Source organism: Siphateles boraxobius, unplaced genomic scaffold (genome assembly GCF_051911475.1).
Source record: "Siphateles boraxobius isolate OS27281-9 unplaced genomic scaffold, OSU_SipBor_1 26, whole genome shotgun sequence".
Classification (NCBI taxonomy): Eukaryota; Metazoa; Chordata; class Actinopteri; order Cypriniformes; family Leuciscidae; genus Siphateles; species Siphateles boraxobius.
Window position 1 is genome coordinate 27695036 of NW_027508876.1, and position 21328 is coordinate 27716363.

Sequence of the window (21328 nt, forward strand, 5' to 3'; positions counted from 1 at the left end):
GTATGTGTTACATAACACTCATTTGCCTCTTTTCTCTTCCTGTTCTTTAATCATCACTTCCTGTCCTGTCTGTATCGGATGCATCTTCTTAAGACACAGTCCCCAATATCGTGCCTACATTCACTTTTTATTGTTTACCACCCTGTTTTGCATAAGCTTTTCTTTGTTTGTTTTTTTGCTTTGACCTTAGTGTCTGTGTTATGATCTTCACATAACTGTAGTCATGTGTGAATATATTTTTTAGTTTTCTGTTTGCACAGTCCAGCGCTTTATGTAAAGCAAGCGTGTGGAAGTGTGTGTGTGTGTGTGTGTTTTGTATGTGGTTTTGTGCACACAATGGCAGCATGTCAGACGATGTTACACGTCAAAAGTGCATCTGCGGCCTGTTGCACAGGAAGAGAAGGAGGTGCGACAGGAAGGATAGAAAGAGAGGGAAAGAAAAAGACAGACGGTGCGTGACAGACACTCAAACAGAGAGAGTGTCGAATGGAGGATGAAGAGGTGGCCTGTGAGAAGTAGGGTAGAGACGAGCGCTTGGTGAAACTGAACTCAGAAACACCTGCTGCTTCTGTCGTGTGTTTGGAGCCTCTAAATCTGAACAACAACAAGATGAACTGAATCAACAGTGAGTGTTCACTTTCCTTTCTATAGCTGACTGTCTGAATGTCATAAATGATGATAACAGCATCTGTCTATCTATCTTTCAGTCTGTCTATCTATCTATCTGTCTGTCTATCTTTCAGTCTATCTATCTACCTATTTATCTGTCTATCTATCTATCTGTCTATCTATCTGTCTGTCTATCTATCTATTTATCTGTCTATCTATCTATCTGTCTGTCTCTATCTGTCTATCTATCTATCTATCTATCTGTATCTATGCGTCGGTCTGTCTATCTATGCGTCGGTCTGTCTATCTATTTATCTATCTGTCTGTCTGTCTGTCTCTATCTATCTGTCTATCTATCTGTCTGTCTGTCATATATATTTGTTTATTATTTATATATATAAGATTTTTCGCAGTCAAACGATACAACTCTTATTTATGGGCATTGTATTGATTTCCACACACACACACACACACACACACACACACACACACACACACACACACACACACACACACACACACACACACACACACACATCCATATATATATATATAGCTTATTATCCATATTCAATATATTTCACATGTATATGCATGAACATGAGTTTTAATGATTTGAGAGCTTTTGAGAACACAATCTTACAAAAATGTAATATAGTAATCACTAACCATAGTTATATCAAATAATATTACTACAGTAAAATCAGTTTCTTTTGTGTATTTTAAAGATTTTTTCTTTTCTTTGGTACTGCCTGTGCAAAACTCACAGCCATGACTGTTATCAGCTTTGCATTGGCAAAATAAACAGTAATATTTTCCAGCTGCATTTTCGGATTATTTTGACTTCTCTACTTCACAAGTGTTGCTGGAAATGTTCAAAAAATACTTTTGCTTTTTCCTTCCACGCTCCTTGTTGATTTGGTGAAGTTGCACCAGAATAACTCTACAGCAGAATATTTGTAATGGTTCAGCTACTATTAAAAACCCAGGCATGGGAAAAAATAGTTTGTGATCTATTTTTTATTAAAATGTTACAAAGGAAGTTACATACTAATGTGTGAAGACGTTTAGGCCAGTTTTCACCTTGAGTTAAAGTGTTGCACTCTACTTTCACAAACACTGCTGTTCTGTTATTAATTGATCTGCACATTTCATACATCTTAATTAATTATGACTGTTAAGACATTTATAATGTTACAAAAGATTTCTACTTCAAATTAATGATGTTTTTTTTTAACTTTCAATTCATAAATGTATCCTGAAAACAACAATGCATCACAGTTTCCACAAACATATGCAGCAGCACAACTGTTTTCAACATTGATCATAATCAGAAATGTTTCTTGAGCAGCAAATCATCATATTCGAATGATTTCTGAAGGATCATGTGACATTGAAGACTGGAGTAATGATGCTGAACATTCAGCTTTGATCACAGGAATAAACTACATTTTAAAAGATATTTAAATATTAAACAGTTATTATAAATTTAAATTATATTCCACAATATTACGGTTTCTACTGTACATTTGAAAGGTAGGGTAGGCAATTTTCAGAGAGTGGTTAGTGATAGTGTTATCTTTGAAATGATGAGATCCCACCCTTCCTTCAGAGCGTCTCAAAGCCACGCCTCCTTCAAAACACATGAACGCGTACAGCAGGGAGCAAATAAAAGCGTCACGTAAACTACCTCATGTCTCAAAGCACATAACATCACAATAATAATGAACAAACAACTTAAAGAGCACTGACCTGTACCACCTGACTGCTGCAGATTCATTTTGGTGTTGATAGTGTTGATATTGAAATAAATTCGAGTCATGAACCGCTCTGAGTATAATGTCACAGGTTTGCGTCTCTTGCAAATTACAGTAGTTATGCGCTGCTGTTTCGGTTGCGGTGCTCAGTGACTGGCGTCTGTCTAACTCTGCATAGCATGACGTGTGATGTCTGTGTGCGGAGGTATGGAAATACATGCTGACAGGCAGGTAGGATATCGTGCCTTTCCACAGACGATATATATATATGTGCCTAGCATAAGTGAACACACTCATGCTAAAGTTGACTAAAAAGAGGAATAAAAAATCATCTTTTGGAAATTGATCTTAATGCCATCATTCAAAAAATGAGGAATAATCCAACCTTTAAGGACACCAATTTTCTTTGTGAATGAATAATGTATCGTAAATAAATAAATGTTCTTCCTTAAAATACAGGGTGCATAAGTCAGGACACCCCTATGTTAAATTCCCATAGAGACAGCAGATTTTATTTTTAAAGGCCAGTTATTTCATGGATCCCGGATACTATGCATCCTGATAAAGTTCCCTTGGCCTTTGGAATTAAATATCCCACATCATCACACACCCTTCACTATACCTAGAGATTGGCATGGGGCACTTTCCATAAGATCATCTCTCAAAGCAAATCAAACCAGCTATTAGCCTAACTGAAATAACACCATGCCAATCTCTAGGTATATTGAAGGGAATGTGATGATGTGGGGCTTTTTTACCACTTAACTTAGTGATTGCTATCAGGATGTGAAGAGAGTTTTAACCAGCATAACAAAAAATATTTTCTGGAACAAATCACCTAAACAACATCAATGAACCTCTTCCATTCATTCATTCATTCATTCATTCATTCATTGACAGTAGTCTCCTTTAACTGGACTTAATTTCAAGCTCTGTTTTAACTTTAATTGGAAGCCCTATTATCGATTGCTATTACTGATGTACTTCGCTATCACTTGCTTTTACAAATTTGCTGGCAACTCTTCTAAATCTATAGGCTACTTCGGCTCAACCGTGAGGTTTTCAGTTTGTTCTTCAGGGGTTTCTGCATGAACCTCAGACGCTGATGCTGAATAACATCTACAGAAGCAAACGCTTGAGAACGTTCTGCTGACTTCACTGTTTCTTTCTGCCGCTGTGTGTCTGTCTTATGGGACTCATTATATGCGTTTGAGGAGAAGGTCGAGGTTGCAGTTTCTACCTCACCTGAAGGTCTAAATGCTATGCAGATGTTAATAGGAATATACCTTATTGTAGCATACAATTTTCATAGTTTTCTTTTAGGTTTCTAACCTGCGCCTCACATCTGTTTCGGACAGCTCTCGTGCTGTAACCATGGTAACACAATGTTTGTTGATGCATGTGGGTAATGAGGTCAGGTCTTGGTTTCCACTAAACTGATATGTGCTGGATTACCCCGTTCATTTGACTAACATCACTAAACCATGCATGTCAGTGCAATTCCAAATTTCTTTAATTACAAAATATACATCTAAGGAAATGTGAGCATTACTTGTCTGTGCAAATCTCTCATGTACAATGCCGTATCCATTTGATTGTTGTGTGTTGTGTTTGTGTGTTACAAGGGAATGGATCTTACTGAATCACACTGATGGTCTGATACCCAGCACACACACACACACGGACACACTTTCCTTTTAGCGCTCTGCTGGGATGGCTAGACATGACCATATCCCATGGGAGGAATACTGCTACCTGGATCTGAAGTCCAATGCTCAAAAACAAGAGACTAGCAAAAGGATGGAAGGTAAAGATGGAGAGCCCACAAAGACATTTCACTTATAAATAGGATTGGCATCACACACCCACTATTAGCATAAATAACTTGCTTTTTCTTGTAAATGTTTTTTTTTTTTTTTACAATAAATATTAGGTATTTATAACTGAATAATGTTTTTAATTGTATAGGCTACATTTTTTTTAATGATTACAATAATGTTCCATTTGTTAACTTTACATTCCATAAACTAACACTGAAAAATATTTCTAAAACATTTCTTAATCTTAGTTAAGGTCAAATATCAACATTTACTAATACGCTAAATTAAAAGTTGTATCTATTAATATCATTTAATGGACCTGAGGTATAACAATGAACAGTTGTATTTTTTTAACTAATATTAAGATTAATAAATACTGTGACAAGTGTATTGCTCTAATGCATTAACTAATAAAGTGTACAATAAATGTAAAGTGCAATCGAATTAATTTTCAGTACTTGAAGAAAATCAGTATCTTTGCATCCCTATTTCTAAAAGCTTATGCTACATGTTCTTTGTGTATGTCTTTGTTTGTTCTTCAGATCCCGGGTGGTTACGCAGACACCAGGCTTTGTTGCAAAGGTTCTTATCCACCTCCATCTTGGTAAATGTGGTCCATCACATGAGAAAAGCAAACCTGCTCAATACACAGGAGGTGGGGCTTATCCAGGAAATGGGGGCTTTGAAGGATAAAGTGCATTTATTGGTTGAGTTCCTGTCTGTCACTGATCCACATGGCGCCGCCCTTCAGACTTATCTTCAAAGTTCACACCTGACTGAGTACAACCTTATATCTGTACATGGTATGCATGACTTTATTTGTTATTTTCCAATAATTTTTCATCCCTGAGTTCCTCACTTCTCCCTCTTTCTCTCCGCAGACTCTGTGGTTAGACCGCATAAAGACGCTCTACTTCAGCGACTCAAAGAAGATGAAAAAACAATTGCGCAAGCCGGCGGAAGCACACACGGTTCCGCTTTCCTAATTATTGAGTGCGTATCTGACCTTCAGCAGCGAGAACACGACCTCGTACAGGTGTCAGTCAACAGAGGGGCGGGGCCTCTTCACGGTCGAGCACTGGGATTGGACAAGCTGATCGTGCCTTTGACGAGGGTCAGCACCGCCCCACGTGTGACACTGACCGTGGGCGTTGCTGGCAGCGGGAAGACCCGAATGGTCCATCGTTTCGTCCAACTTTGGAGCAGTGGTCACATCTATCCAGAGCTGAGTCTTGCAATCCCCATTGCATGCTGGGAATTGAGCAGTTTCGATCGGTTATCGGTCGAGCGCTTGCTACGGTTGTTCGTTCCGTATGATAACATGGATGTAATTATTTTTAATGAGTCCTGCAAAATATTGCTCATTTTGGATGGATTGGAAGAATTTCGCCAATCGTTGGATTTCGCAGATGCCCCGCCCACTAGCGACCCACGTCGCGAAATTCCAGTATCGGACCTCATTGCGAATATTGTACGAGGTAACCTGTTGCCATGGGCAACGCTGTGGCTTTTGTCAAGGCCTGGCATTGGGGCAAAAGTTCCGGCGGGATTGGTCGATCGTGTGACCGAAGCCCCGCCTCTTTCGCGAACGCAAATAAAGAATTATATTAATCATTGTCTAACAAACACGTTAGATGTGTACTCTTTATCACAAGATAGCTCATCGTCTCAAGCGTACATACCTGAGGATGTCTCCTCTCAAGTGTGGACTTACCTGAATTCTCATAAACCGTTGCTCATTTTGTCTTCCATCCCCGCGGTCTGCCACATTATCGTGACTACATTATCGCGCCTTATAAAGTTGGATTCAGATTCCACGCCCCTTCCTCGGACTCTAACAGAAGTCTATGCCCACTACTGTTGGCCACATCTCTCTGGATCAGACCCGGCCAGTGGCGGCATCAGGAAGCCGCTGAGCTCTCTGGGTCGTCTTGCATTTTATAGCCTTTTACGGCGACGGCATACATTCAGCGAGAACGAATTGCGAGCTTACGGTGTTGACGTACCTCCTCAGGTTGGGACTCTCGGCCAACGCATCCTCCAGCGCAAGCAAAGCTGCTTGTGCGATAGCGCGGTGTGGCAGTTCACGCACACGTCTGTACAAGAATTCCTGGGAGCTCTTTTTTACTACGTTTCGTCAAGGCGTGGGATGTTTGATCTGTTCTCCGAAAGTAGTGTCTCCTGGCCCCGCATTGGCTTCCACAGTCACTACCGTGCAGCGCTGCAGAAAACCAACCAATCGGACGCCGCAGCGCAAGGCAACCTCGACCTCTTCATGCGCTTCTTGTCAGGGCTGCTGTCTCCGGCGGTCACCGCTTTGCTAGGTGGTCCTCTGGGCGTTTCCCGCGAGGAGCAGGTGACCCAGCGCACCACGGCGACAAATTTGCTTCAGAATACGGTGGCGGGGACAGGAGGCGACGCCGTTAGTATGCGCAGCGTCACAATGGTCACGTGTCTGGCGGAGCTGCAACAAGGGGAGTGGCTACGGTCAGTCGAGGAAGATCTCATTAACTGTGGCCTGAGGGGAAAACTGAAGGGTGGAGTTTGCTCTGTGCTAGCTTACTTGTTACAAGTATCAGATGCATGTACAGAAGAAACGCAACTGTCTAATTGCCTAGACTCCTCCTCCCTAAAGAGACTCCTCCCACAGCTGCTGTACTGTAGTAATCTGAGGTAAAACGTGCATGTAAACGTTAAACATATTCTTAGATGTTTGCAAAGAAAAGGCCCTTATTGGGTTAGTTTACACAAAACTGAAATTTCTGTAATTATCACTCACCCTCATGTCGTTCCAAACCCGTAAGATTTTCGTTCATCTTCGGAACACAAATGAAGATATTTTTGATGAAATCTGAGAGCTGTCTGGCCCTCCATAGACAGGAACTACGACTTTCAAGGTCCAGAACGATAGGAAATTCATTATAAAAGTAATCCATGTGACTACAGTGGTTTAACCTCGATTTTATGAAGCGACGCGAATACTTTGTTTGCACACAAAAAGAAACAATTTACCACTTAATTTACGAAAACATTGACCTTCAATCCAGTAGGGGGAGCACCACGACCACTGATCTATATAGAATGACTGGATAGCTCACGAATCTTTCTACGGCGTCGCTGGCAGGGAGGCGAGAGCGAATTTTGTCGCTCTCGCGGCAAAATTGTCCCTATTCCTGTGTTGTTTTCTCCGAGGCAAGAGTGCCTTAATTCTTCTACTAGTGTTGTCAAAAGAACCGGTAATGTTACTTCGGTAAGTTACCAAGTCGGTACTGAAATTTTGAAAATGGGACGATACCAGCATTTCTGCAGTACCGGGTAACTTATATTCGCAGACGCGCGGTTTAATTTACCACACACACACAGAAGCACGCGTGACGCTCGCGCAGGTTTCAGTCTCTGCTGCCTCACGATATGAGGACATGATGAACTTCCTCTCCAGAGCCGATCTGAGAGTCACTTCATGAGCATTTTACCGCTTCATTTGAGAAAAACTATAGTCATATCATAGCACACACAGAAACTTAAAGGTCTTCACGGCAACCCGTCAAAATAAAAGTTCGGTTTAGTTTGAAGAAATTGACTGAAATAATTATATTTGCCTACTGTTGTACAGTAGATTTAGCTACATCTTAATGTAATGCAATTTTGAATAAGCAGGGAAAAAATCGACTTTAAACAAATATCAATTTAAATGCTTGCTTAGGGTGTTTGAGTGGTAAGAAAGTAACAAGGAGACTTTAGATTTTAAAACGGTGTCTCCTTGGGCAATGTTTTCTCAGTCAAATCATACAAATTCCTATTGATTCAATAGAACGCGTGAGCTCACTAGGGAATACCAATATGTCGGCACGGTGGCTTCACTGTTTATGACCATGAGCTATCCAGTCATTCTATATAGATCAGTGACCATGACGCGTGTGTGTTGTGTTGACTCAAGACCGGAAGTTGTTCCGTGAGCGCGCTTTGGATAATATTATTATAAAAGATGAGGGTGAGTAATTATGACAGACTTTTTGAGTGAACTAACCCTTTAATACATTCTAAAATTTATGGGACACTGGGAAATGCAAACACAAATTATTAAATAAAACAGTAAAAGTAGTCTGCACTTTGAGTGATATATTTTGTTTCAGTGATACTTTAGATTTGTGTGTGGTATAAACAAACGTTTTTCAATTTTTTGAATTACAGAATGGAAAACAATGAATTTAAGGAAGGTGCCATGGAGCTGTTGGGAAGTCTGTTGAGTGCCAAAGAGTGCCATATTCAGATGCTCAGGTACCAGTGTTATTTTAGGATTATTGATGTACTATTAATACTTTGAAATTGTTTTTATTTTAATTTAAGTCAACGAGATTTTGTTGTGTGTAATTTTTATTAGATTTTGTCTTTTAACCCTAGTGAAAAAAACCTATTCCAAAATGTTTTTAAAATAGATTTACTTCATACTAAGTATACTACAAATTCATTAATATACTTACTGTCATATCGCTTGAGACTTGCTGATATAAATAAATAATATAATTAAACTTTATTTGGAGAACTTCTTTATTGCACAATGCACATTTCTTAATATTAAGCCTAAAATGTGTTTTAATATCACTATTAGTAAGGACAGTATATAATCTTTAAATGCAAGATATTTAAAGTGTACCTAAAGTATACTTGCAATAATTCCATTTTAGCACAATCAAATATGTGACCCTGGATGACAAAACCAGTCATATGGGTCATTTTTTTGAAATTGAGATTTACACATCACATGAAAGCTGAATAAATAAGCTTTCCATTGATGTATGGTTTGTTAGGATTGGACAATATTTGGCCGAGATACAAATATTTGAACATCTGGAATCTGAAGCTACAAAAAAATCGAAACATTGAGAAAATCTCCTTTAAAGTTGTCCATTTATGTTCGCGATTGTGCTGCATTCACTCACAAAAATAAATGTTTAATACATTTACGGCAGGAAATTTACAAAATATCTTCATGATCTTTACTTAATATCCTAATGACTTTTGGCATAAAAGAAAAATTTATAATTTTGACCCATACAATGTATTGTTGGCTATTCCCACAAATATACCCATGCTACTTAAGACTGGTTTTGTGATCCAGGGTCACATATACATAAGTGCATTAAGTACAAAATTAGTTGTTAGTATACAAAAAGTACAATTGCAGGGTATTTATATTAAGTATATCTATTTGTAGTATACTTAGAATAAAATAAATGTATTTCAAATACATTTTGGTATAATTATTTTTCACTAGGGTAAATATGTCTATATATTTTATAGATTTTTATTTGAGTTTTAGTTGTTTTACTGTACTACTTCAAGTCAAACTGAATGACAATTATAAATGCTGCCTTGACAACTAGCTGAAATAAAATGCTGTGAGTTTAATTTTTTTAAATAATTTATTTATATTAACATTCTTTTCTTCAAATAACAAAAATATTTTTTTACGGTTTTAATTTTAGATTTTGTTACTTATAATAACCCTGTGAGGTACACACATTTACACATAAAACTTATTGACTTGTTTAACTCTCTTTCTCTCTCTTTTCTAGTCTGGCTGACAACTCAATCAGCAGTAAAGGGATTAATCCACTCAGTCGGGCTCTACTCGTCAACCGAACCCTCACGGCCCTGGAGTCAGTGACTTTAACATTAAAAAAATTTTTATTTGTATATTGTATTTTTGTGCATTATATTGTATTTTCAATACTATATTTTAACATGGTCACTGAATAATATAATGCAAACTAATGTGATATGTCCTTTCCTTTGCCCTTGACCCTTATAAGCTGAATCAACAAGGGAAATTGAGGATTTTAAATAAAATAGATCTTGTTTCTCTTAGCCTCCGTGGCAACAACATCGGCGCCAAGGGAGCAAAGACCTTGAGCGAGGCACTAAAAATGAATCAGGTCCTCGTGTCAGTCAAGTGAGTTCTAATAAACCATTATAGAATAGTGACAGCTGTAATTTATAATATAATATATTATAATTAGTTGATCGCGATCAATCATATCTAACATAAAAGTTTGTTGTAAATATATATATATATATATATATATATATATATGTGTAGGTGTGTGTTTGTTGGTATACAGTATATATACAGACATATATTTACAAACTTTTATGTTAATGTGATTAATTGATTTGAAAGAACTAAATATAATATAATTAAATGTCGCATAATATAATATTTAATTATTTAAAAATGCTATATTTCTAATTTCATAAATTATATTAATAAAATTAGCTCCTTATGTCAGTCAAGTGAATTCTGATTAGCCATAACAAAATTGTTTAGAATATTTATAATAAATAAAATTAATTTATATAATTTTTTATTAGGCTACATAAAACAGTTTACATTTTAAAATTTGATTTATTTTTGTTTATTTTTTTTGTTAAATAATATAAAGTAATAAAAAACAACTTTAATGTGTAAATTTAAGTCCTAAAGTATTTAATATGTGTGTTTGTGTGTTGATTCGTGTAGTTTGCAGAGTAACGGCATAGAAGATGACGGTGCTCGTGCGCTGGCGGACGTTCTTCAGTCAAACCGAAAGCTCACCACACTGAAGTGAGTCTGTGTTTCAGTGTGTGTGTGTGTGTGTGTGTGTGCGCGCTTTAACAGAGCATCATGCAAATGCAAATCTTCATGCATTGCAGTCTTCAGAAGAACGGCATTGGAGCAGAAGGAGTGAAAAAAATCGCAGAAGCCCTCACAAAGAATCAAACTCTACAGGATCTCAAGTAAGATTCTCAAGTGTCTGATTGAGTGATTAACGGAGAGATGAAACTCTCTATTGAGAATAACTGTGTGTGTGTGTGTGAATGTTTCTACAGTGTGTCCGGCAATCATCTGGGTGATTTGGGAACAGTGGCTCTGGCTCAAGCGCTTATGGTAAACCACGTTCTCCACACGCTCAGGTAAAACACAATCAGTTAGCAAGTTCATTTCAAACGATCCACTACAGAAGCAGCTCTGAATGAGTGTGTGTCTCTGGTTCAGTCTTCAGAGTAACTCTGTGAGTGACAGAGGCATTAGAGCGCTCTCACACGCTCTTCAGTCAAACCAAGGACTCCGCTGTCTGAAGTATGTCAACACATGGACATTTCAAACACCACAGTATTAAACTATTAAACATTTATGTTCTGGCTAAGAAATAATGCTGTTTTTGTGTGTATTTCTGGTGGCAGTCTAAGGGAGAATTCAATAGGAGTTTCTGGTGCAAAAGACATCGCCAAAGCCTTAAAAGTCAACACGTGTCTTAGAGAACTCGAGTAAGTACACACAGACACATGATTAATATATATATATATATATATATATATATATGTGTGTTAATTATAATAATTTATAATGCATATTTATAATAATATTAAAATATCTATATTATACAAATAAAAAAAAATATATATATATCAAAATCAAAAAAAAGTATACAAATCAAAAAAAAATCTATATTTTTGATTTGTATAATATAGATATTTTAATATTATAAATATGTATTATACATTATTATAATTAACTCATACAGACTTATTTATAATAAAATAAATATATTTTATATTTAAAATATTTCATATAAGTAAAAGTAAATTAAAAAATAAATAAAATGTAATGTTTAATAAAACATAAATATAATATTTATTAATTAAATAATATTAAATTTTTTAGTCTTTCATAATTATAATTAGCTTTATAAATGTGTATAGTTTATATACAGAAATGATTTTGGATTTTGAAGAGATTTTGTCAGATTATCTAACTTGTGAGAATTTTCCCCCTCAATTAGAGTTTAGAAAAATAAATGTGTTTAAAAAATAAATGTGTGTGCCGACCATTTATCAAATGATTACCTTAAAGGGATAGTTCACCCAAAAATTTAAATTCTGTCATCAATTATTCACCCTCAAGTTTTTCCAAACCTGCATGAATTTCTTTCTTCAGTTGAACACAAAAGAAGATATTTTGAAGAATATTGGTATCCGAACAGTTGATGGACCCCATTGACTTCTATAGTATCCCAATCTGTATTACAATCTGTTTATCTGTGTTTTATATGTGTGTGTGTTGAAGTCTGACCGCTAATCTTCTTCATGATGAGGGTGTGACAGCCATCGCTGAAGCCATGAGGGTCAACAGAGCGATCACATCCTTACAGTGAGTTAAATCAACTGAGTTTAAGACAATAGACACAAACCAATGAGAACCTTAAAGATCAACTTTGTGACTGGATGTCAGGAAATGATATCATCTACTGAAGGTGAGGATGTGATATCATCCGTGTTAGGATGTGATGTCATGCTGTGTGTGTGTGTGTGTTTCAGTCTCCAGTGGAACTTCATGAAGGCTGGAGCAGCTAAAGCTTTAGCTCAGTCTCTCATGAGCAACACCTGCGTTCAGCTTCTGGAGTAAGACTGTCTATTCTACTTCCTCATCCATCGACCTCTAGCAATCTGATCCTGTGCAAAAAGATCTTTTTTTTTTCTCATTAACACCAAAAAAATACAAAAAATAAAAGGTTCTTTAATTGTGCTTATCCTTCACTCTTAAAAATAAAAGTTCTTTATTGAGATCGATGGTTCCATGAAGAACATTTAACATCCATGGAATCTTTCCATTGCACAAAATGTTCACACAAAGAAAAAATGTTTGTTTAAAGATCTGTTCACTGAAAGGTTCTTTGGGGAACCAAAAATGGTTCTTTTATGGCATTCGCTGCTAAAACTCCCCTTTGGAACCTTTATTTTAATAAGTGTACATGTTCTTCAGATGTGTGTTTTGGTTTGTCCTTTAAAGTATTACAACACAGAAGATTTACTAAAGGACTCGAAAATAACTCCTTTTGGTTGTAGTTGGAATTAACCTTTATTTTGAAACAGTGCATGTCTCAACTTCTTTGTATAGTGAAGTGTGTGTGATGACGGTTTTCTCTCAGTCTGCAGGAGAACGCTCTTGGTGATAATGGTGTGATTGCTCTGGCCTGTGCTCTGAGGTCAAACTCTTCCCTCAGTGTGCTCTAGTGAGTCTCACTTCAGCTGTCTGCAAATTTCATGGCTATTTGCTAAAGCTGGTTGTGTCTGACCTTGTGTGTGTGTGTGTTTGTGTGTGTGTGTGTTTTGTAGTCTTCAGGGTGTATCAGCAGGTAAATCAGGGGCCGTTGCACTAGCTAACGCTCTAGTCGCCAATGAAACCCTTCATACACTAGAGTAAGTCTTCATTTACATTTAAACTATCTATCCATCCATCCATCCGTTGTTCTGTTGATCTATCTATTAATCCATCCATCCAATATTTCTGTTGTTGTTTTAGTCTGCGTGGAAACTCCATCGGGATGGAGGGAGCGAAGGCGTTTTCCAGCGCTCTAAAGAACAACAGGGGTTTGAGAAGTCTGAAGTATGTCTACAAACACATTATTTTCTCTATTTATTCCTACATCCTAATCTAAACATATCTGACAGATAAACTCTAACCCTCTGTTTTATCACTAGTGCACATGCACTTTGCAGAACTGTGGCTGGTATCCAGTACAGTAATCATGCTTTTGTTTGGGGTCATGTTTTAAATTCGCAAAACATATGCACTACTAAGTTTGTAGTAATTTAGAATTTTTATTTTATTTTAAAGTCTCTTCTGCTCACCAAGGCTGCATTTACTTGATCAAAAATACAGTAATATAATGAAATATTATTACACTTTAAAATGGCTTTTTTTCCTATTTGAATATATGTTAAACTGCAATTTATTCCTGTGATCAAAGCTGAATGTTCAGCATCATTACTCCAGTCTTCAGTGTCACATGATCCTTCACAAATCATTGTGTTGTGATGATTTGCTGCTCAAGAAACATTTCTGATTATTATCACTGTAAAAACAGTTGTGCTGCTTCATATTATTGTGGAAACTGTGATACATTATTTATTCTTTGATTAATTTAAAGTACAGCATTTATTTGAAATGGAAATCTTTTGTAACATTATAAATATTTTACTGTCACCTTTGATCAATTTAATGGATCAATGCTGAATAAAAGTATTATTTTCTTAAAAATTAAAACAAATGCAAATAAATGTTGGCATGTGAAGTAAAATAATCTTAGCATGTGAGAAGATTTTTGTATCTTTATTCCCAAACAGAACATGAATGTTGAAATAACATATTTGCACATGTTTGTAGTCTACAGGAGAATTCTCTGGGAATGGACGGAGCGATCTTCATCGCGACTGCACTGAGAGGAAACCATCAGCTCACCTACATCAAGTCAGTCAGTGTGTGTGTGTGTGTGTATGGGTTTGTGTGAACCGCTGTCTGTGTGTGAGAGGTTTAACCGCAGAGTGTTATTATTGCATGGCACGTGGTAAATATTTGCAGTGGGTGAGGTTGTGATTGTGAAGACTGATCATTTATATTTTGCAGTGAATGGCACATTTCACTTGAGTGAGATTTGTCTGTGATGCGTGTCATGTTTTTCTCTTCAGTCTCCAGGGTAACGGCATCGGGGAGTCGGGGGCAAAGGTCGTGTCAGACGCCATCAAAGCTGGTGCACCGGATTGTGTGGTGGATATCTAGCTCGTACAAATGTTCAGAAACACGTTTATTTAGAGTCTTATTCATGTAAATATTTTTGTTTATGTATTAAAGTTGTGTAATAATAAATGTTTATTTTATAAAACAGAACTGACAGAGATGTTGCCATAATAAAATAACAATTTTGTTGAACTTTCACTCAAATTAATACAAATAACTGAGAATTTTAAAGGCAATTGAACAGGCAGCTACACTTTAATACAAACAAGAAGATATATATTCATTTTTGGGAAATTACATTTTGGTATTTACATTGTCAATTTTCACATTCAGTTTGATGCAGACGGTTACATAAGAATTGATTCTTGAAAAGTTTAAAGAAGGCCAACTGAGCGTATTTTTCCGTGTTAGCGTATTAATGTTTTTAAAGTTGCATGTTAAAAATCATTGTCGCTCTCCTCAAGGATTTGTGGGTGTAGCGATCGCTTTGACCGTCCAGCTTTGGCAGAGGAACCCTCCAGACTGTCATTGTCTTCGTCCAGATCCTCGTTTTCCTCCTCCTCCTCTTCCTCACCATCTTCATCATCATCGTCTACGTCAATCTCACTGTTCTCGGACTGCAAACCAAAGCACATTGTGAATTATATAACAGAAGACACACACACACAGCGGTCAGTGGATGGCAATTGGAACGAGGCTCAATTAATACCCCTAATTCAGAATTATTCGAATGAGTAATTATGAGAATGTCCAGGAGGTCACACACTCACACACAAACAAACACGTCAGTGTTGTTGTTGATCGCTAAAACAAAACTAAAATAAATGTAATTAGTTGAAAGCTATGTTACAAAATATAAATATTAAATGAAAAACTTAAACTTTAAAAAACTTTCATCAAGTTCAGTTAGTTACCTAAACACTACAAAAGTAGTGTACTAAAGAGTAAAAAAAAACTACTAAAACTGAAACAAAATAAATACATCTAAAAAAATATATTTTTTAACTTATAAAAATCACAACAACAAAAATAAAGTGGTAAATTATGTTTTTTTTGCACAAACACAGCAAAGTGCCTTCATAAAATGGATTACTTTAATGATGTCTTTACTATCGTTCTGAGGTTTGAAAGTGTCAGTTGCGTAGCTGTCTATAGAGGGACAGAAAGCTCTCAGATCTTATTAAAAATATCTTCATTTGTGTTCCGAAGATAAACGAAAGTCTTACGGGTTTGGACCGACATGATGACAGAATTTTTCTTTTTGTGTGAACTAACCCTTGAATACTATATAAATAACACTGGCGCAAACACACACACACACCACCTTTCTTCTCTTTTGCTTCCGGCCGCTGCCGGACAGACGAGCTCGTTCCTTTACTCTGGGCTTGAAGAACGAGTGCAGAGGAAGAGAAAGAGAGATGGAGTGAAAACGGAGTGAATGAAATGAGAGCTGGTGGCATATACAGTGTAGAGATCATGGAGGAAAAACAGAGAAATGTGAAGGGAAAAAAAGAAAGCCAGAGAGCTTGGAACCCATGATTGGCTACAAAATATGAAGAATATAACAGAATAAATAAGGAAAAAGTTGGTTCGGTGTTGTTATTGTATGCTAAAATTGATCTTAATTAATCTCTGTTAACTGTTAGTTCATGTTCGCTCAAGTCCATTAAATAATATTAACAGACACAACTTTTGATTTTAATAATGTATTAGTAAATGTTGAGTTTAAGACGAACAAAGATTAAGAAATGCTTTCAAAGTATGTTTCATTGTTCATTTAGGTTATCTAATTTAGTTAACTAATGATAACAAATGGAACTTTATTGTAAAGTGTTACCAAAAAAAAACCTGCACAAAATTTCTAAAACTTAATCTAAAATGAAAATGAAAACTGAAATAAAAGCTAATATGAATTAAATATTCCAAATGTTTCAGAATAATACTAAACTAACAACTTTTGTTGGGTATGATGCATTAGGTATGTGAACGTGTGTGTTCTCACCTCTTCACTGTCTTCTCCTCTCATACTGCCAATGAATCGAGCCCCACCTCGACCTGCAGACATCAGAAACACACGATCAGATGTGTGTGTGAGTGGAGCAGCAGGTTATGCTGAACGTCTTCCATCACCTGATATCTGAGCGTGTCGTGCGAGGTGTGATCTGGGCTGCTGCCCGTCATCCATGTCGCTGTCAGATCCTTCATCCTCTGGTATGTCCACATCAGAGTCTTCATCTTTTGCTACAGAGGAAGAGAAGCCGTGAGATATTTGACGCACGTCCTGATTTTGCAAGTTAGACGTGTTCCTGGGTCAAAATATTTTGTTGTCGATCCTGTCTGAAAATGTAATCCTAACCCTACCCATGAGTTATCTCTAAAACACTGATGGAGAAGCACCTAACCCTGGTTGTAAGTCTAAACTTTACAAACTGTAAACTGGTCCCTCAAATCTGATTGGTTGAATGGAATGTTGTTCCAGGATCAACAAAGATGTTGATCCAGGAACATGATGTATTTGACAAAATCAGGTTTTGCATCTTCGACAGAGTTCAAACATGTGTGTTTGAATGTGTTTGACCCACCTCCACTCCTCATGAGTCTCTTCTCCTCCTCTTTTAATTTGTTTTGTCTCATTTTCATTGTCATTTCTGCTTCCTGGAAGAAAACAGCCAAAGGATTAATCAGGGAAACATCAGCATTTACTTTTTAAAGTGAATTACTGAGGTGAACGTGGGTGAAATATGACAGAAATATCACATTCTTGATAGGTTTCACGAGTTCCACTCATTGTTGTCCTTTATTATTTGTATATTTAGCAGGATAGATGAAATGATGAGGTTTAGGTAAAGGCCTCATTACCAGAGAGAAGTTCCACTGATCGTACCTCGAAGCGTTCCTGCTCGGCTCTGTGATAGTCGTCTAGCTGCTGCTCCAGGAAACTCAGGTTACGGAATTTCTCCACATACGTCTGGTACTGTTTCTGCAAGTCTTCCTCGATCTTCTCATACTCATCCATGAACGCTGGACTACATATTGAAACAGTGACAGAGTGTTTAAATAGTTTGTGCGTTTGTATATTTTGTGCCGCAAGGGTTAACTAAAACTAAAACCATAAAAAAAGTTGAAGTTAAAGTACTTAAATAACTAAAACTTAACAAAAATTATATATATATATTTTTTTTTTAAACTATGAAAACGACAAAAACAAAATAATTACTAAAACTTTAACTAAAATAAAAATAAAAATTAATATAAATATAAAAATAAATTCAGTGAATTCAAAATATTAACTAAAATAATAGTATATCAATGATAGTGAAAAGCCACAGTAACGGCTCACCGCACGCTCTGTAGAGTTTGTAAACGCTTCTGGTTTCTCTCCAGGTCCTGTTTCTTCTTCTCGATTTTGGCCTCCAGACTGGCCTCATCTGACGATACGTTATTGAGCAGATCCTTCGTCATTTGGATGCTCTCCTGAACACAGACAAACAAAGACACACAAGGACAGATGCCATTCACACCACAAAATAACATCACAATTCTCCAAAGATGTTCCTACTGTTCTTTTAGCTTGCTAAATAATTCAAGTACACTACTCACGGAATGCACTAGAATCATACTTTTCAAGAACTGACCTGAAAGAGAAAGTGATTTGTAGCCCTCTAGAGACTCGCATAACAAACCTTCAAAGAACATTTATGCAACATTTATGGATGATTTTCCTCCAGTTATTTCTCAAAATAGGCAGTTTTAAATTATGTATTTATATATAAAAAAAAAAAACAATAAAGTTACATTAAATGTAAAGTTACATTACATTTCTTATTTAATTAATTCCCTCAACAACTCTCATTTTTATTTAAGGAGCAGAATTCCTGGATATATGATGGAATTTTAAAAAGTGTGATTTCTGTTCATTATAAAGCCACTAATACAATTTTATGGGCATTTTTATAATGGATATAAATTGTTCTAGTTATGTCAAGCTGTATTGCTTTATTTAACAATAAGCAGCTTTGACGAAAAATCCCTGCCTAATTCTCAACTCTTGCGTACACACATGAATTTGTTCTTAATCTCATTCTAATTTAAGTGAGGATTGTCATTTGCTTAAAACATGCCAACCCATGTCCATATTAGGGCTTCCCACACAACCGTTCCTTTACAGCCTTTCGTCGCTCTCGTCAAACATATGCCGCTCTCTGCAGACGAGCAATGCCAAGTGTGTCATTCTCAAAACCATTCTCAAACATAATAAACACCTTTTATACAGACAAAGATTACAGACCTCTCATTAGCCAGCTGTACATAGGCATATATCTGTGTTTTTCAGAGACACCTCGCATTTAAGATGAAATTAAATTGTATTATTTATCAATTTTATTATATAATTTCATTTATATAATATATTTAAAGTTGTGTTAAAATGAAATATAACTTCTTAACCAATTATAAGGCCACACAGAAATCATGTGGCCTTTTTGTGTATATGTGGTTTCAGTTGTTTTTTCATAAATTTTAGTACGAAAGTTTTTGGTGAATCATGATTTGTTCGTGAAAGCGTCCGTACGCAGTTTTCATCCACAAATTTGTGCATACACATGCTTAGTGAATGAGACCCTTTGTTTTGGCAATATTGAAAAGCCATCTAAAGCATACTGAAGTGATCATACCATGAAAAACAGGATCTTGTGAACCTGCGAGGATCAGTGTTTTACCATAACGTCTTTGACAGCCGCTCTCAGGGCTCTCTCTGTCTCAGTGATCTCCAGCGGTCGGGCTATTGCAGCCGCCCTGCTCTCTCTCAGGTCCTCTTCGTGCCCCAGCATGTCAAACAGAGCTGCTCCCTTTGCTGTAATTTCAGATCCCAGCTGACGTGCCACCTTTAAATCAGCTATCTGCACACACACATAAACAAAACATGCAAACATACAATGTAAATGATTGATTATGATGACACCAACTCATCTTGAACAGTCTGATTGTGTTAGAATTTATGATATAAATCTAACTCAATTTACCTTAGACCCGAGATCAAACTTGAACTTGCTGTTTTCATCATTGTTCTGGTCACCACTGGCGTTCTCCTTGGTTTTCATGGCATTATAGAGGATGCTGGTGATTTTCAGCATCTCTTTGACAGCGTAGCCATCTGCCTGATATAGACGCTTAGGATTCAACTTCACATGAGCTTTGGAGGCCTAGAGAAACACAGAGAACATGCAGGGAATTCAACATATGCTGTACTTTGATAGCTCACGTCTAAATCAGAAATAATTCTAGAAATACTGTTTTTACCCATTCTTGACAAAAAAGTCTAAGTGAACAAATATGATGTTCATTAACACAATAATATAGTTTACCATAAATTGGGCCACAGCTTTGATGAAAAACACCCTGTCTGACTCTGTGTCAACATCACTGGGAATCTCCATCTGAGGTTCATATCTGGGGGAAGATACATAATTATATGTTTTATTTAACACACATAGCTTTGAATTGAATTCAATGTCTCTCTGCCAGCCTCTGACATGTTAATGTGTATTACCTCTTGACGAGCCAGATGAGAATTTCAGCTACTAAAGGAAAGTTTGGAGATCTGAAGTTTTCCATGGAGATGAGACGAGGATATCCGAGCGCTCGCATCATCTCTGTAAAGTCTACATACAAATCATGACAGAAGTCTTTTACAAATGTTCATAAACCACATACTGCAAATATTACAGTAGTGCTTACGCTTAGGTTCACTTACTTCTCAGATCTCTAAAAGACATGATCGCTGTCTTTTAATCCAGTGAACACACGACTGTCACCTATTAGACAAGAAGAAAAATTACATTCCACTAAAAGGAATACACTTTAATTTGTTAATGTACACATAGTTAAGATTTCAAATCTCAATGGAATATATATATATGAAAGATAATATATTTAACAACTTGTGTTGATGAGGGGGTAATGTTAAATATACTAATTTCAACAAGCCTCGTCAGATAAAAGCAGTTAGCTTGCTTGATCGTCGACTTTTACCTTCCCTCTCTAATTCATGTCCAAATGCTGACAATCGAGAATTATAACAAACCCGTTTTAGTAGTAAATCATGTAAAATAAGAGGGATAATTAGCATAAAAGCGGAATTCCTACTTGTTTAAGCGTCTGTTGCTGTGTTCGTCACTATAGTAGCCAAACGGACCTATGGAAGCCCGAAAGGGACAAACAAAATTACAAATGCGAAACGCGTTTTCTTAGGATGTTCATCTGAAAACTATTTTCTTGCGAAGTTAAAGAACCCTTTACGTCTGGTATATCATAAAAATAACGATCTCAACAATAATCCGATAGAATGTATACATCAATACAGTCAAGAATTTTAAAGGATATCTTTAGATTATACTATATGAAAAATACACAAACAATATCGAGAATGTACAGTAAAAATATTAATGCGAAAAATGAGAAATAAACCACAAAAAAATTAAAAAATTATCTTTGCATTATTATTCCCCCCCCCCCCCCCCCCCACACACACACAATTACACAATCAGAAATCAGAAATCAGAAATCAGAAAGAGCTTTATTGCCAA

At 36.5% G+C, this 21328-nt stretch overlaps 2 protein-coding genes across 4 annotated transcripts; one reads left to right on the plus strand and one right to left on the minus strand.

Annotated features, from left to right (window-relative positions):
• The first annotated feature begins 403 nt into the window (after positions 1–403).
• On the plus strand, positions 404–14942 carry nlrc3 (NLR family, CARD domain containing 3). Its single transcript, XM_077245380.1, has 19 exons — positions 404–625; positions 3992–4173; positions 4729–4989; positions 5068–6859; positions 8378–8464; positions 9763–9846; positions 10056–10139; positions 10707–10790; positions 10880–10963; positions 11057–11140; positions 11223–11306; positions 11411–11494; positions 12294–12377; positions 12545–12628; positions 13156–13239; positions 13343–13426; positions 13530–13613; positions 14394–14477; positions 14696–14942. Exons 2-19 carry the CDS (start codon positions 4080–4082, stop codon positions 14784–14786), a joined length of 3417 nt encoding a protein of 1138 aa, XP_077101495.1. The 5' UTR covers positions 404–625; positions 3992–4079; the 3' UTR covers positions 14787–14942.
• A 34-nt stretch (positions 14943–14976) lies between these two features.
• Positions 14977–20958, minus strand: cluap1 (clusterin associated protein 1). 3 transcript variants are annotated; one of them, XM_077245383.1, is made up of 13 exons: positions 20889–20948; positions 20497–20557; positions 20293–20404; positions 20108–20192; positions 19766–19945; positions 19463–19642; positions 18085–18218; positions 17629–17770; positions 17327–17399; positions 16875–16985; positions 16747–16799; positions 16069–16128; positions 14977–15361 (listed from the first exon to the last, which is right to left on the minus strand). In XM_077245383.1, exons 2-13 carry the CDS (start codon positions 20516–20518, stop codon positions 15182–15184), a joined length of 1332 nt encoding a protein of 443 aa, XP_077101498.1. In that variant the 5' UTR covers positions 20519–20557; positions 20889–20948; the 3' UTR covers positions 14977–15181. The 3 variants fall into 3 exon arrangements, with proteins under 3 accessions (XP_077101498.1, XP_077101499.1, XP_077101500.1); XM_077245384.1 differs by lacking the exon at positions 20889–20948 and adding an exon at positions 20775–20866; XM_077245385.1 differs by lacking the exon at positions 16069–16128 and having other exon boundaries at positions 20889–20958.
• Positions 20959–21328: the final 370 nt, after the last annotated feature.

What these genes read in the sequence shown, in the direction of transcription:
- nlrc3 (XM_077245380.1), top strand. Translation starts at nt 4,080, where the DNA reads ATGGCTAGACATGACCATATCCCATGGGAGGAATACTGCTACCTGGAT. An exon ending in TGCCATATTCAGATGCTCAG is followed by an intron (nt 8,465 to 9,762) that starts GTACCAGTGTTA and finishes TCTCTTTTCTAG; the next exon opens with TCTGGCTGACAACTCAATCA. An exon ending in CATCAGCTCACCTACATCAA is followed by an intron (nt 14,478 to 14,695) that starts GTCAGTCAGTGT and finishes TTTTCTCTTCAG; the next exon opens with TCTCCAGGGTAACGGCATCG.
- cluap1 (XM_077245383.1), bottom strand. Translation starts at nt 20,518, where the DNA reads ATGTCTTTTAGAGATCTGAGAA. An exon ending in ACGACACGCTCAGATATCAG is followed by an intron (nt 16,800 to 16,874) that starts GTGATGGAAGAC and finishes TGATGTCTGCAG; the next exon opens with GTCGAGGTGGGGCTCGATTC. An exon ending in GAGGAGAAGACAGTGAAGAG is followed by an intron (nt 16,129 to 16,746) that starts GTGAGAACACAC and finishes TCGTTCTTCAAG; the next exon opens with CCCAGAGTAAAGGAACGAGC.